The 17,995-nt window shown below is 35.4% G+C and overlaps 1 protein-coding gene across 6 annotated transcripts in view; it reads right to left on the bottom strand.

Moving 5' to 3' along the window:
* LOC106879933 (uncharacterized) overlaps positions 1-17,995 on the bottom strand; it is a 53,057-nt gene continuing 35,062 nt past the window's right edge. For 2 of the 6 annotated variants that reach the window (XM_052971057.1, XM_052971059.1), the window contains exons 2-6: positions 8,949-9,057; positions 6,202-6,802; positions 5,135-5,259; positions 3,234-3,510; positions 5-840 (exon numbers count right to left, since the gene is read on the bottom strand). In XM_052971057.1, coding sequence (XP_052827017.1) covers positions 254-840; positions 3,234-3,510; positions 5,135-5,259; positions 6,202-6,802; positions 8,949-9,047 — 1,689 coding nt within the window. In that variant the 5' untranslated portion in view covers positions 9,048-9,057 and the 3' untranslated portion in view covers positions 5-253. Of the gene's footprint in view, positions 841-3,233; positions 3,511-5,134; positions 5,260-6,201; positions 6,803-8,948; positions 9,058-14,728; positions 14,836-17,034; positions 17,915-17,995 lie in introns of those variants that run through there. The other 4 variants (XM_014929700.2, XM_014929708.2, XM_014929691.2 and 1 more) reach the window with 4 other exon arrangements.

The raw sequence follows: 17,995 nt of genomic DNA, 5'->3' as shown, positions 1-17,995 counted from the left end.
AAAAGAACTACATTTGACAGAGTCATCTGAATGCTAAAGGGTTGATACTATCACCTGGCTGAGTGTCTTTAACAGAATCTACTTTATTGCAAGCATTCAGGACAGGGTCCTTGTTTGAAGACCTCCCTTCTTCTCTCCATCCCACTAGTCACAGAGACCCTGTAAAGGATCTTAGGCATTGCCTTCTCTCCTAACAAAAAATAAAAATAGCAACAACAACAACAGTAATAACAACATCAATAACCACACACTGCTATTGACCAAAGAGATAAAAATCTGATAGCTCATACTCTGTTACAAAAATAGTGGAGGTACTGGTCCCTTTGTCGATTGTTTTAGAAGCAGAAAGAGTATGGAAGTCCTCAGTGTACTCTACAGTTTCAGATTTAGAATTACTCAGAGTAGTAAAGTCTTCAGAATAGGTTTCCAACACTGCTACAGAAGGTGTTCGCTTCCTGCTTAATGGTACATCGGACACAATAGAATCTTCAGGCACTGATTCTGCAATGGACTCCTCTAGATGTGATGCAGTCTTGACAATGGATGCACCTTCAAAACTTACAGTCTGATGATTACTTAAAGCTGAATGGTTCCTTGGTAGAAGTTCTTCGATGCTATGAACTCCAAATGAGGAGAAAATATTGGCTGCATTTCCTCTCTCAGGAATATCTTCACTGACTGATATATCTGATTCTTTCTTGGTTATTAACAGGTTTTTCTTTGGTGTCTTCGATGTCAGTTGTACATTTTGTTCCTTTGTTTCAGTTTCACTTTCTTCTTTCTCTGAGGAAACGACTACAGCACTAGCAAGTTCCAAATCATCAATGTTGAAAATGTTCACTGAAAATATATAGAAATAACAGAGAATTAAGGAAACATGGTGATCAGATTTACATGAACATATATGTGTGTGTGTGTGTGTGTGTGTGTGTGTATGTGCATGCGTATCTGTGTATGTATTTATGCCTGTATGTACGCATGAATGTGTGTGTCTATGTATATGTTTGTATGTGTGTGTGTCTGTATGTATGTGTGTACATTCTCTGTGTGTGTGTGTCTGTATGCAAGGGCAGATGAGTGGACAAACAGACAAATGGATGAACAGGCTGATGGAATGACATGGATCCAAACGACTGCCCAACAACAGGAGAGTGCACTCATTGACAGGAAATAGCAGAATAAAGACACTTGGAAAAAAAAAGAAGGAAAGGGAAGTAAAAAACAAAAAAGGGAAACTGTACAAGTGTAAGGTAAAGGGACGATCTGAGTGAGAGGAAAGGTAAAGGTTAAAACAGGAATTACTGTAACAGGAGTGGGAGGAGTAGTAGACAGAAGAGTATTTATTTCAGCCCATTAATGCCATGGTTCCAAGATTGAATATGAAATATTGTTCCTCAAACCTCCCTGGGTGTGTGAAACCATGGTGTTGAGAAATACTGGCAGAAAGGCAATGGAGTGACTTGTGTTGAAATAATTGATGGTGGCAGGTTGATCTGACATATTGGAGTAGAACACAATGAAGATGTATGTGAAAGTGATTGCTAAAATGACGGCCTAATTTGGTGTCACAGTTAAGGAGCACCATAAAATTTGCAAAGAAAGCATTCAACTGAAAATGGAATGTGTGAACAAGACATGATCTGCTAACCTTTCTAGGAAGGCAGTGACTTCAAATAGAAACTGGCCCACAACCATAATAATGTGTTCAACCCATGCCAGCATGGTAAAATGGACATAAACTGACGATGATGATGAGGCTGGTGACAACAACAATGACGGTGGTGGTGGTCATTTACACAGCCTCCTCTCTTATAAATATTTGTCTTGACAAATATGAGCTAAGATTTTCAAGTAAAGAAAAAGAACAGGTAATACACACTTTTCTGATACAATTTTTAAATGAAACTTAAAATATGCTGGACTTTTCTCAAGTTCGATATGTAGCAATTATCGTTGTTGTTATCTAAATTCCAATGAGCTTTAATTTCCTTGAGAGAAATTGACCCCACCCCCACCCCGCCTAAGAAGAGTACTAATAAATTAGAAACAGAAAAATTTAAGGCATATATACATACAGAAACACATCTATATAAATATATTCATACCTAAATAAATACACACACACACACAATTTTTATTGTAGGGATTTGGAGGTTAAAATTCAAATTTAACCAAAAAAAAAACTTTATAAAGTAACAAACATAGTTATCTCCCCTGTTCGGAGCAAAATTTATACATTAAAAAAAATAGCTAAGGGAAGTAACTCAATTTGCCGTATGACGAATATTTATCACTCGAGTAAGTTATGATGTACCAAATGACCTAAGCAAAAAATTAATTGAATTAAAATTTAATTCTTGGAGAAAAAAAAACTAGTTGCAAATATTAACTCTCAAAGAAAAGGGAGCTGTTTCTGGAAATTAATTATGTTCACAGAAAATTAAATTTTCATCCTGGGGGGTGGGGGTAGGGTGGAATTTGATTCTTGTTAGCAGGTAAGGGAAACAGCTATATACTTGTTCCCGCCTTATTAGATCTCAACAGCAAAGCACAACAGAACAGCTTAATCAATTGGTATAGATATTTGAAAGTAGATAAAGTGTTATAATCATTTTTGACAAGTAGTGATTTCCATTCCTATGATTACAAAAAAATTAGCTAAGGAAGATAACTCAAGTTGACCAATGGCATGAATGTAGATATATAGATAGTGATGTTTTGAATGTTTTTCTACCTTTTCCAGTCAAAAACAAATTTCAGCTGATTGGGGATTTTTTGCATATGTCATATCAAATAGTACAGTCATAGATAGATGCCTGTGATCATAAGTTGCCTGAATCAGAGCCAACTTAGTGCCCAAACAACACCAACACAAAATACATACACACCACATTAATTAGTTGTAAATGTTACAGCAATGAGTCTTCCAGTTAATCTGATTGACAGAACAGCCTGCTGAAATTAATGTGCAAGTGGCAGAGTACTCCACAGACATAATTCTTAGGGAAACTCAGCATGAAATAGAATGTAACAAGGCCAGTCTTTTTGAATTACAAGCACAGCTCATGAGTGGACTAGAAAAATATGAAATTGCTCAAAGACAAAACATGCTGCCAAGTATTGAACTCATGACCTTTTGCTTGTGTACCAAATACCCAACCACTAAGACACATGCCTTCACATCACACACACATACACATGCACACATATTGCCATAGGATAAATTTACTAACTTCTCGAAAGATCTTCGCTCAAGTCCACCTCGTCCTCTTGTTCATTGCTTTCAGAGAGAACTTCTTCTACATCTGCTTCATCTTCTTCTTCTGGTATTGTCTCTGCAGTTAAAGACTCTGCAACCGTCTTATCTTCAATGGAAGACTTGACACCAGGTGAGGGTGTACGTGAGGTGGAAATCTTACGAGATGGTGAAGGACTCCGCACACGTAAAAAGGAGATATGTGGCTTGTGTGGCAAAGATTTATTTTTGGATGGAAAATCTTTATTCTGCTTCTAGTGGAGAAAAGAAAATTTAAAGTATTATTTTTTACTACTATTATTATTATTATTTCATACACGCACAACAGATGAAACTATTGGAAAAGAAAACTTCCTTGTATAGGGCTGTAACAAGTAACCTTAGATGCTAAGAACCTTCCTAACTATCCTAGCTGTCTCTAATAATACTGTTTTCTGGAGCTGCACTAAACTAGGTTTTATGCCTATTTCCTCTATCTATCTATTCAATTCTTTAAGGATAGTTCCTAATCCACCTGTCACTACAGGGATACATTTCACATACACTTCCCATAGCCTTTGTAACTCAATGGCTAGGTCCAGGTACTTAACTGGGAATCATCGTCGTCATTATTATTTTTATTAATATTATTCAGGTGGCAAGCTGGCTGAATCATTAATATGCCAGACAAAATGCTCAGCAGCATTTCTTCTAGCTTTATGTTCTGAGTTCAAATTCTGCTAAGATCAGCTTTGCCTTTCATTTTTTTGTGGTTGATGAAATAAATAGCAATCAAGCACTGGGGTTGATGTAATCAACTTACCTTCCCCTAAAATTGCTGGCCTTGTGCCAAAATTTTAGAGCAATATTATTATTATTGTTATTAATGATGGATTCTCTCGTAAAAGATAACGTATGAGTGTTCAGCTTTTGCTAAATGACCTGCGCAAATGATTTTGTTTATAATGATCAAATGCATGTGGTGTACATTAGCTCACTCCCTCCATCAAATTGACATTGCCTGTACAGGTGCATGGTGTACTACGCATCAGGAGTCGAAATGATCACAAAGTAACACACAATGAAGTGTTTTGCTCAAGAACACAACACACTGCCCAGTCTAGGAATTGAAACCACAGTCTCATGATTATGTGTGCAACACCCTAACTACTAGGCTATGCATCCTCATTAATAATAATAATAATAATAATAATAATAATAATAATAATAATGATGATGATAATTGGGAGCTCTGTGGAAATCACAGCCTACAAAGCCTTGGTGTGAGCAAAGCTCAGAAATCACCATCATCATCATCATCATCATCATCGTTTAACGTCCGCTTTCCAAAGTTTCAAAATTCTGTGTAACGCAATGACTCAGTGTGATCATCTGACCAGACATTGTTGTGGTGAATAAAAATGAAAGAACATGCATGATAATCAACATAGCATGCCCCAGTGACAACAGGATCAAAGAGAAAGAAGGAAAAAAAACTGAACAACTACAACAATTTGAAATGGGAAATACGAAGGTTGTGGTCAATGAGCAGAGTAGACATGATACCAATAGTAATTGGCACACTTGGAAGTATCAGCACTCAACTACCAACATGGCTCAAAAAGATTGGTACAAGCGTGAAGGTAGAACACCTGCAAAAATCAGCATGGCTTGGAACTGCAAGAATTCTTTGCAAGGTTCTTGAAGCATGACCAGTAAACAAGTGATACCTTAGTCTACTTACTGTGGACAGCTGACACTTTCCATCATACTCAACAAAAGCTGAGAGTTTTCATCAAATAATAATAATAATAATGTTTATAAGGCAAAGAGAAACTAGAAATATACTCTGCAAGACAGAGAAGAGAGATTTAAGATCTATCTCACAGATTAACTTACAAGTTCCTTTGGGACATCTTCATGAGTCACTTCACTTGGAGATTCAAGTCTACCAATAAACTCTGCCAGACTTTCATCACCTGACGTCACACCAGAGTAACTATGTGAGACTTCTTTGACACTTTCTGGAATACAACATGACAACATGAAAGAATGGTGGAAATCTAATGCTTGCCAAATAAGACAAGGCCAGAAATCATTAGAATTAGTCATGATCTCATATATATATATATATATATATATATATATATATATATATATATACATATATATATATGTATATATACTTGAGGGAAGATTATTCTCTCGCTTGGAATGAACAATGAAACAAGAGTTTGTGCAGCTTATTGTAGACAGTGCTGAGGTGCACTAAAACTCATCAGAAAAGATTAAAAAGGGGGACAGAAATCAGACATATAAGTCAAGTAAAGAAAGACAGCAGTGATGACTGCATCATTCGAGTTGCCTAAAGATTCCTCTGTAGTGACAATGATAACAGTTTCAGAAGAAATGGTAAACAAACAAAACACATATCATCATCGTTTTAACATCTACTTTTCCATGCCTGCATGGGTGAAACAGAATTTTTTGAGGCAGATTTTCAACAGCTAGATGCTCTTCTTGTCACCAACCTTTATCTATTTCCAAATAAGGTAATATTTCCTCTATCAAACAACAAACAGCCAGACGAAGTTACAAGCGATTACAAGTTAGCAAATATGTGTAAGACAAGAAAGTACAAAATAGCTCACACAAACACATGTATGCATACTCATACACACACACACACACACGCATGCACACACACACACACACACACACACACACAGAGGCTTCTTTCAGTTTCTGTCTACCAATTTCACTCACAAAGTATTAGTTTACCATCAGCTATAGTACAGAACATTAGCCAAAACCATCCATACAATGAACTGAACCGCTAACAACATAGTTCCAAAGCAAACATCTTAACCACAAAGCCATCCATGCTTGCAATTATAAATATAAGAAAAATAAATCCAACAAAACACTTGATATCAATCATTTCAAAGTGAATCAATTCAACTAACCTGTTTTTAATTCAGATTTTTTTTCTGATTCTTTGTCTGTAACAGCTGATAGAACACCACTGTATGATTCTTTGGATAACTGTGGCTTTAGAAAACGTCGACCACTTTTGCCAATATTGTCATCTGATGTAGATCTGTCAAGATCATGACTGTAGTTCTTTCTGTCATTCTGTAATTTCCCAGAGCTACTTTCATTATCATTTTTATGTAACTTCACTCCAGAGGATCTACCAATATCAGAAGATTTTTTTCCAAATTTGGCAAACAGTTTAGAAGCTCTCTCCAATGCACTTGAAGTCTGTGCTGAGCTTTTTTCTTTTTGAAATGAAGGTGTGAGGTTACCAATTTCTGAATCAAAAGATTTCGAATTTAACAGCTCATCAGTTTGACTCCGTTTCATAATGGATAGATTAGGTGATGGTTTTATAAATGAATTGTTTCGAAAATTTAAGTCCTTTTTAAAAAATTTCTCCTGAACATCCTGCTTACTTGAGTCAGAGATATCAATGCTTGTCTCTTCACTGGAGAAAGAAATATCACTGATGTCTTTGAATGTTACAGTACCACCTTTGGTTTGTTTCTTCAGGGAATTTAAATAGTTCTAAAATGTAAGAATAAAAATATAATGAATCAATGAATTGCAATTGTATTCTATAATAAAAACATAAACAAAATACATTGTCACAAAGTTTAAGGTGTACATCATCAACATTTAATGTCCGTTTTCCATGCTGGCATGGATTGGACAGTTTGACAGGAGCTGACCAGCTGAAGGGCTGTTCAGGTTCCGTATTTGTTTTGGCATGGTTCCTATGGCTGGATGCCAACCACTTTACAGAGTGTACTGGGTGCTTTTATGCAGCACCAGCATGGGTGTTTTTATGTTTGTAGATCATTTCTCACCTCTTCATCCCACATCTTCCTGGGTCTATCTCCTTCCAAATGTTCCATCTATAATTAGAGATTGGCACCCCTTGATGCAACTGTCTTCCTTCATAAACATTACACAGCCATTTCAATGCAGTCTTCTCTCTTGCACACTACTTCTGATGTTATGTATAAGCTTAAACTCTGTCGTATATGCACACTGACATTACCCATCCAGTGAAGCATACTGGGTTCATTTCTTTCAAGTCTTCATATATTCTCAGTAGTTACAGCCCATGTTTCACTGCCATGTAGCATAACTGCTTGTATACAGGCATCATACAATCTGCCTTTTATTCTGCAGGAGAGGCCCTTCATGGCTAACAGAGGTAGTAGCTCTATGAATTTTACCCAGCTCATACTTATTCTAGCAACTATGCTTTCAGAACAACCACTTGGTCACCCAAGTAATGGAAGCTGTCTACTATTTCTAGGGATCCTACCTGACATAGGAAGGAGTCTATTTTTCATATGTTCCTGGTGTTTAATGTACCTGTACATCTGCCACACTTAAAAACTACTTTCTCTTAGTCGTCCAGTGATACCACTGCACCTTTTGTGTCCATAGCTTGCACTGGGTACACCTTATGGAGTTTCTCCCAACACCTTTTCTACATATTGAGCAGGGCCATCTCCCTGAAGGTATCTGCAATTTGTCTGTTTTCCTACATATCAATACTTTGGTTTTTTTTTCTTTGTTAACTTGAAGGCCCTTTGATCCCAGACCTTGCTTCTATACCTGAAATTTCTTCTCTAGTTCTGGTAGTTGAAATTTCTCCTCTAGTTATGATAGTATAATTACAGTGAAATTTAATAATTATTATTTCTACAGAATCTGTGAAAATTTCTTGGGTTTTGTAAATGAATATAACCACAAGAAAGCAACTTAATCAGTTAAAACCATTCTTTCCAAAAATATAATCCTTTTAACAAACAAGGACCCTAGTTAAATAGGACCAATATTTTCAACCTTTTTGTCATATTTTGATTAAATTACACTGCCATTATTTCAATTAATTTTTTTGATAATTAAGAGTTTAGTAAAACAATTTTGTCTTTATTAACACATAAAACACAACGTCAGGCACAGGTCGACAAGCCATGATTGTGGCCCAAATAGATGCATTTAATTTATGGACATTTGTTGGGGTGTGATTTCACTCAAATACTCTGATACCCACCACAATACAAGAGACCTAATAGTTCAACTAATGACTTTTCAGATTATGTAAAACTTGCCACCATTATATACTAAGATATTTTAACTATTTTTTGTTTTTTATGTGTGCATGGTAGTCTCATTTTCATAAAATATGCTCAGTAGTCCATGCTATGTAAGTGCAAGTGCCAGTGCTTTATGGGTTAATCTAGTATTTGGAATGTGAATTAATGAAATTTTGATGGAAAGTTTTAAGTTAGATCACTTTAAAACACGGTATGTGTAACATAGAACTAGGGGTGGTCTCAGGTGTATTAGTATCAAAATGGTTAAATCCCACCCTACCATCACTGGATGATATCGTCAAGAATTTACTGTTATTAAATAAAAAATGATGGATGGTCATGGCTGAGATGCTTTTGCCCATAAGGTCTACTTAACCCTTTTGATAACATACTTCTGTTGAAATACATTACCTTTGTTTCAATTAATTTTGAAAATAATGAAGAATTTAGTAAAATAACTTTGTCATTACTAATCCTGTAATTGAAACATAAACTAACATGAAATTTCAATGGAAGATTTTAATTCAAATCACTTTAAAGCAAGAACCAGAGGATAGTCATGGGTGGATTGGTATCAAAAGAGTTAAAGCAAATACCTGCAGATCATCATTGCTCTTGGTAGACTTTCTGTTTTCATTGAGTTGTTGTGAAACTCTACTGAGTAAGGCATCAGTAGAACTGATATTGTGGTGCATGGTGAGTGATCTGGAAATATAGCAATAGGACATTTTTAATGTAATGGCGCACAAACATGCACACCTATAATATATGTGACAAATATATATTAAAACTATATCATGTAGTACACACACACACACACAAATGTGTGGTTTTTATATATATTTATACAAAAAGACTTTCAAACATTACTGGCAAAGTATTCAATACATGTAGAATATAAAATTTGCCAATTTTTTTCTTTATAAAAGTAAGTTTCGATTGAGGAAGTGCTATCTTTACTTCAACAAATGAATTTTGAAATTGTGAGTGGATCTGGAGACAATCACAGATGATGGAATATATAGTTGTAAGCTGATGTGAAGGTTACTATATCTTATAGAAGAGAGATACCTAAGAACTAAAATGATGATTACTTCAATTAGTGCAAATTTAAACAGAGGAACTCAACAAATGAAACCAAACTTTAATCATTCAGTAACATCACTCATTTATGGCTGTCTCCCAGTTTTGAAAGCATGAAAAGCTATGAGCACTGGTTAATGAAAGGAGGTAAAATGATATGATTAACAATAAAAAGAATACTGAGATTTTTTTAAACTCTTGTTTTAAATTCCTATAATTTATGTTGAAAACTCGGTAAGAATCATCTAACCAATTGTAGCCATGAAGCAATAGATATAAAACAAAAACAACAAAAAAAATCTTGTATAAAGTTGTTGTTTAGACCTGAGTCAGCTCTGATCCAGCAAATCCAGGGCTGTGGAGTCGAAACAAAAAACTTCGACTCCTCCTCCTCCTCCACCATTGGCACCTCCGACTCCAACTCCTCTTTATGTAATTAAGTAATTATGATCTCATAAAGCATATGCATACACTTGTACTTTGAGTAGGCCTATATGTTATAACTGGTTTATATTAAAGAATAAAGATACTGTGAGTTGGTAATACTATACTGACTCCAACTTCGACTCCCCCTTAACTGTTTCCGACTCCGCAGCCCTAAACAGATCTATGATGAAAAATGTGTATGTTCCATAAGACACTACTCCATGTTTTTCTTAACATTCATAGTGTATGTTGGATTACATTATCCAATATATCCTTCCATAATTTAAGAAGGTAATGTGTGGTTTGAGAGAAATTTAACTATTGTTTCTATCTGGTTGGATGTTACATAGAATCTTCCTTGTTTGCTTCTTATTTAGGAAGTTAATATGTAAGTTATTTTGGTTAGTGAATTTATACTTTTGCCTCTAAGCTGAGATTAATGGAAATTGCAGTGTGCATGGATTATAAACTGAATAATGAGGTTAATACTATGATATGGCAATGGTACATTAATACAATACAGTGATCCATCAAATGTAGAGGAGTGGAGTATGTATGAGAACAAAAATGACACAGCCATGTGGTTTCTACATTGAAGACCACAACACAATCACCTTGTGTATGTAGAAGACTCTGGTAGATTAATACAGTTTAAAAAAATGATTATACAGAGGACATAAGTACATTAAAATGGAGGAGTATGGCTTAGTGGTTAGGGTATTCAGCTCACAATCTTAAGGTTACAAGTTTGATTCCTGGTGATGCAGTGTGTCCTTGAGCAAGACACTTTATTTCACATTGTTTCAGTCCACTCAGCTAGCAAAAGTGAGTTGTACCTATAATTCAAAGGGGCCTACTTTGTCACTTTCTGTATCACAGTGAATCCCCCACAGAACTACATTAAAGATATGTATCAGTGGAGTGCTCAGCCACTTGTGCGTTCATTTGATGAGCAGGCTGTTCTGTTGATTGCATCAACAGGAACACTCATAGGTGAAACTGACAGAAAGCCAGGTCATCATCATCATCATCATCGTTTAACGTCCGCTTTCCATGCTAGCATGGGTTGGACGATTTGACTGAGGACTGGTGAAACCGGATGGCTACACCAGGCTCCAATCTGATTTGGCAGTTTCTACAGCTGGATGCCCTTCCTAACGCCAACCACTCTGAGAGTGTAGGGGGTGCTTTTACGTGTCACCCGCACGAAGGCCAGTCAGGCGGTCAAGGTCAAGTATATTAAAACAGTGTGACTTGGTCACCCATAATACAGGGTGACAGGTTTAACATCACAACCTATGTATAAAGAGAGAAAAAGAAAATCTTATATAAAGTTGCTGTTTAGACTTTTGATCAAAGATACTTTAGAAGTGATTTTCCCACCTTTTTTTTTTTTTTTTTCAATCATGGACATATCTGTGATTATTGTCGCTTGTCCTAATATCAAAACCCGGACATTTGATACCTTTACCATGTCTCACTCTGTTGCAAACATTTTAACAAGATCCAAAGTCTAAAAATAATCTTCTTCCTTCTTACTAATCTGAAGATCCTTCAAATGGTGGTGGACACTTATCTCCCTTATCTGATTAATCAAATCATGAAATCATAGAGAGTTTGTGTAGATTAACATGTGAAGACATATGGTCAAGTGGTTATGGTGTTTGGGCTGATAATCATAACAACATGGGTTCAATTCCTGTACTGAGCAGTACACCGTCCTTGAACAAGGCACTTTTGTTTCATGTTGCTTCAGTATATTCAGCTGAAATGAATACCAGCTGAAGTGCTAAAGCAGCTCTCTCTCTTTCTCACTTCACATCCTGGATGTGCTGCTGGGTTAAAGGTTAGGAAAGTCAAGAGGGTGTCTTATGTCTACTTATGAAAACACAGACACTTAAAACCATTAGCAAAAGCATAATACAGGTTACTTAAGTCATACTTGCTTGTGAGTCTTGATTGTGGCTTGGCTTTTATAAAGTAACATAATATATGACACAATGAACTGACAAATATAGACTTGCTAAACACAATTACAGAACACATGAAGATAGTTCACATTAAAGGTTCTGAAACACTGTATTGCAGTGGGTATCTAGGTATACAACAATCTTTAAATTTATAAATATAAAGCTTGAGTATCTGGAAAATGTCTGAGTGTCTTATACTCAGTATCATTAATAAGACAAGATAATCAATAGTTTTCAATATATTTTTGTTACCTGCTATTTTCACCTTAAAGTCAATCTATTGCTCATTGGCCTTTCCCAGTACCCCATTACACATCCACACTAATTTGTCATGCTATGTTACCTACTGCTGTTGTTGTTGTCACACCATATCACCTGCTGCTGCTGACACTACTTATCTCAGCCAATCACAGTTACACACAAACAAATTCATGATAGCTTGACCATAACATATTGGCACAACACGCTGATCGTTAACATTGTATGTAAGGTTAAGACAATAACTTTGTTCTCATTCAATGACATTATCTTATGTGCTTTCATTAACTTCTCGCATTGCTCAAAGGTTTTTCATACATTTATCTTACTATTTTCCATATTTTAACTGTAAAACATAGTTATTGATTTGTGCTTTCCAAAATGTACCAGATTTTTTGATTGGTCCCTAGTGCACCACAAAGTTAAAAACGATTGAGAAAAAACTGATCTACACAAGCAGCCACACTCAACACAACATTCTTCTTCAGCATATAAATAAGAGAGGTTTGTGAAGACCAGACATAGATCTTTAGATAAATTAGAAAGCCTTTACAGAAAATGGATAAAATAACTGAAACTGTTTGAGGATGTGACAGACTAATTAAGTTTAAACACATCATCAGCAACATGATAGCAACAGTGATCTCTGAATATGCAAGACTGGCAGATGAGAAAAAGCACTGTTTTTATGAGGCCCTCTTCCAGATAATCTTGATAACACATGACAATGACTTTGTTATTATAGCTGGTGACTTTCACAGACATGTTGAGAAACACCATGATGGAAACTTTGATGTACATGGAGGTTATGAAGATAATAGAAGAAATGAAGAAGGGTTAAAGCTCTTAGAGTTCTATTTGGAACATCAATTTCAGGAAACCAAAACCAGTCACCTAATATCTTAATAGTTGGTTGTAAATTCAGTAAAGACAAAGGTTTAAGTTAAAAGAAAGAAGAATCTTGTTTCTGCTGTTATCCAGGAAATGGCCATGTTCGATATGTAGAAAAGTTTGTGAAGGCCAGACACAGATCTTTAGATGAATAAGAAATCTTTCACAAAAAGGACAAATATAATACACTTCTTTGGCCCTCAAAATCCTGGTTACATATACAAAATCTGTTCATACCTGCACTTAAAGTCAACACACACACACACACACACACACTCAAGCACTTTACTCTATACCAAGGGATAGTCATTTTATTTTTTATGATTCCGAATTCCAAAGGATTACCACATTCACCAGACTGCTGAAATCCTCATCAGTACCAGGGTGACTTCAAAAGATGTTAATAGTTTGGTGTTGCTCTAAATATGGATAACCAACAACAAAACAGAAAAGAAATTCATAAAGATTTTGGTCATATTTATGCAATGAAAAATCTAAACCTAGATAGGAACCTCCTGCTCTATTCAGACTATCATTACTTTATCTATTACACTTATACTTTTCAAATCAATAATTAGATCTTAATATATAATATGTATACTACATACTGCAATTATTTGTCACTATAAACCTTTCAAAAGGTCTTAAATTTGAGAGTACACAAACAGCTGTTGATAATGAAATAGATAAGTAAATAAGATAAATACATACATAAATAAATAAATAAATTTGTATACACGTGTACGTATATTACACGTGTATATATGCAAGTATATGTGTGTGTGTATATATATATATATATATATATACACACACTTACACACACATATATATATATACATACACACACACACACATATATATATATATATATACAAACATTTTAGCATTAGGAAGGACTTTGACATTAGGAAGGGCATCCAGCTGTAGAAACTCTGCCAGATCAGATTGGAGCCTGGTGCAGCCTTCTGGCTTGCCAGTCCTCAGTCAAATCATCCAACCCATGCTAGCATGGAAAGCGGACGTTAAACGATGATGATGAAACATATATATACACACACACACATATATATATATACACATACACATATATATATACACACACATATATGAATGTGTGTGTGTGTGTGTATTGTTTGTAGACATGCATGAATGCTTACAGATAGTATTTCAAAATCAATCCTGCCCAAATTACTGTTTACAGAATTTTCTTTCATTATTTTTAGAAAAAGCATCTAGAATAGAGACAGCAAAAGAAATATCAAACATATAACCTGGTAGCTATGCTTGATGTGAGTGCAATTTGACTGACTGAAACAGTGGAAAAGCCAGCCATGTACAAGCACATCACCACTATCACCACCCTCCTTCTCCTCTTCTTCATCATCATCATCATTTTAACTTCCACTTTTACATGCTTGTATGGCTCAGATGGAATTCATTGCAGCAGATTTTCTATAGCCAGTGTTGTGGTGAAATCCTGATACCCCTGTGGGATAGCAAGTCAACTGTCCTAAACTGTATAAAGGTTCATGTGCACTGTCAGTGAAGGACAGTGAGGTGTGTGCAGGTGTTTTGTGAAGACAGTTGTAGAAGTCATTGAGAAGAGATATTGTTAGTTTTTGATTAATATTTGTATTATTTTAAGTCCATGTTATAAAGTGGCAAATACAGTTAGTTCAAAGAAGGACATAACAGTGTCAATGAGATACAACAGCCAGATGTCCCCCTCTGACATCAACACTCACCTGTTTCCAAACAAGGTAATATTTCCTCATGGCTGGATGAGTTTCCATGGAAGAGTAGAAACATATGGCACTGTTTGTATGACATTGATGCTTGCTTATAGCTATCAGATGTTTTGAAGACAAGTAGACACAAACACACACACACACACACAGACATCCATCCATGCATACACACACACACGATGAGCAAGTCAAAATATTGAAGTCACTATCAACCATTTCTTTGGATAAAACGTACTCTACTAAACAGTATTGAGTAATCTTTCACTTTAATGTTTAATCGTTTTTATACATATAATATGACATAAAACAAACATTTATACATGTATATATGTTATATATATATATATATATATATAATACAAAGAATATATATACATGTATACACACATATATGTACATACTTACATCTACATGTGTATATACATGCATATCAGGGTACAGGACGTTAGAACAATAAACTACAGACAACGGAACGAACACATAGGAAAACGGAAAGCCCCTTGGAATATCCCTTCATCAGCTGTCTCTATTCTATCTAGACGTTTCGAAGACCAGACTATATATATACACACACACACACTGTTACAACAGGTTTCTTTCAGTTTCAATCTACCAAAGCCACTCCCAAGGCTTTTATTGACCTGGAGTTATAGTAGAAGACACTTTCTCATTCAGTCTCACTGCATGCAGTGGGAGCGAACCTGAAACCAGGTGGCTGGGAAGCAAACTTCTGAACCACAGAGCCCTGGCCACACCCATCACAGATACAAGTATTTCTGGGTGGGTAACGGAACTGGATTGGTAGAATAAGTATATTGTTCGAAAAGAAAGGGATAGATAAAATTATTGAGATAGAGTATGTGACAGGTTCATTAAGTTTAAACTTATCTTAGATAACATGGTAACTATGGTTTGCACTGAATAAGCAGTCCAATGAGGATTGACAGATGAGAAAATGCAGTTTTTATGAGGTCCTCGGACAGACAACCTTGATAATGCATGACAGTGACTTTGTTATCACAGCTGGTGGGTTTAATGGATATGTTGAGAATCACCATGATGGATACCCTGAAGTTCATAGAGGCTACAAAACAAGTGGAAGGAATGAAGAGGGATCAATGTTTTGGGAATTCTATGATGTAAATGAATTAACCCTATGCCACACCAACTTCAGGGAACCAACCAACCTCACATGTAAACCAAGTAGTCGGTGATAAATCTAGCAAAGCTATACCATTTAGGAAGTGGTTATGCTCAATATATTGAAAAGGAGTGGGTAAGATGTATCCATTGTAAACTATGGATATATACAAGAGATGCAGTGGGGATCACAGGCAGGCCGACAGAGAAAAAGGACCTGGTCCGTAATAGAAGCATTGGAGTACATAAATAAATAAATTCTTAGAAAGCTCCCTAAAAGTAATTGATAGCTTCAGTTATATAGGCAATAGAGATGGGTGGTCAAAGTATGAATGGTTCAGAAAAGGTTCAGGGAGTTGTTTTCAACATAGAAATCCTCCCTTCATATGAAGGACAGATTGTATAACTTTTGTATATGATATACAAGTTTGTATTGCAGTGAAAACAGAGGATTTGACGTAGAGGATATGTGAGAGTTGTAAAGAAATGAAGCAAGCCTGTTCTACTGGATGTGTAATGTTAGTGTACATGAATGATGGAGCATAAAAGGACTGAGAGGAAAAGTGAGTATAAAGGAATCACAAATAGTGAGCAAGAGAGAAGGATGGAGTGTTCCTAGACGAGAAGGTGGGTCTCAAGAGGTGAAATCTCATGGAGTTAACAAAGGGCAGTAACAAATGTGGAGATATTGTGCTGGATAATGACCATCCAATCTATGTTTACATACGTGTGTGTGTATACATGTACCAGTGTCCCAAGTTTGAAAGTGTTTCGTTAAGAAAACAAGTGGTGTCCGCCAAATCAGAAAGATCCCCCACACACACACATAAACAACTGTGTGTAAATCCCTTTAGAACTTGACAATTGACGAAAACGAGTCCCTAAAGCAATCGACTGTTTGCGTCCGACCAACTAGAAATAATAATCAAATCTTCCAATCTTATAATCCATTAAAAAGGATTATAAACAAGCTGTGCCAAAATTCAAGAAGTGGTGGTTAAGGCTGGAATTACTTTGACTATAAATAAGTCCGTTTGGTCAAGGATGACTTGGCCTTAACAAATAATGAAGCTGATTAGTATCAGTTAAGTTGTTAGTCATAAACGCAAGCAATAAGCTTTACTTTATATTTACAGAAAATTCGCAAATAATAATAAACTTACATTTAGTTCTTCTGTTGTATTGTATGATTTGTATTTTTAGTTGTTATTGTTTTTAATTGCGAATAGAATTGATGTTCTAAATAGTTTAAATACTAGTGAAGTCTGGAAACTTTTAGACCATAGCGTGGGTAACAACCGTTAACGATTTGAAGATTTGAGCTACTTTGGTTATTTCTTTTTTAATTTAGAAGTTACTGAACAAACGGGTTCGCAAGGTTAATAGCTGTGGTATAAATAATTTAGAAATATTTAGAAATAACGATCATTCTTTCAGATTTCTTTTTAAGTGAACGTTAGAATTGTTTTGTTTACCAATCACTGAAATATGGCCATTTGTATGTTTCTTTTTTTCAAAACATCGAAGAAAAATTGCTAAGTCAAGATTGAGAGATGAATTTTAAGTTTTAAAATTTAGATATATTTGAAATAAATAAGTGGACAATGAATTGTGTAGTAGATAGATAAATATATAGGCATATAAAAATGAAATAGACGAATTAAATTTACGAAATGTTTTTCGAAGTAACGAAATTGGACTGTCTGCGCCAAAGGTGGATAAAATTTTACAACCGTACATAATTAAGAATGCACCGTTTAATGTGCATCTTAGTTACTGTTGGTGTTGAGTCAGAGTTTCGACGATACGTTCTCAACAAATTGACACTCTTATCTCGCAATTCTGTTTCAATTTTCGCGTCACCAATTTGTAAACTCTGATACGTTAATATTCAAAATTTACTTTGAAATTCTAAAAAGTAATTTGTTTTCTTCTGCAATGGCGGATGCAATCTAAGTTAGGTACATAATTAAGAATACACCGATCAAATTTAATTTTAATTTATAACTGGGATTGATTTCTCGGCGGAATTCTACTCTACGAGCGGAACAAAATCCTGAAATACCGCGATCTGTCGGCCAACTACATTTTTCATCCTGTGGCGTTCGAGACGTTTGGTGGGGT

This window comes from Octopus bimaculoides, chromosome 10, assembly GCF_001194135.2.
Source record: "Octopus bimaculoides isolate UCB-OBI-ISO-001 chromosome 10, ASM119413v2, whole genome shotgun sequence".
Taxonomy (NCBI): Eukaryota; Metazoa; Mollusca; class Cephalopoda; order Octopoda; family Octopodidae; genus Octopus; species Octopus bimaculoides.
Note: the sequence above shows the minus strand (reverse complement) of the source record. Positions and strands in the feature narration are given on the sequence as shown.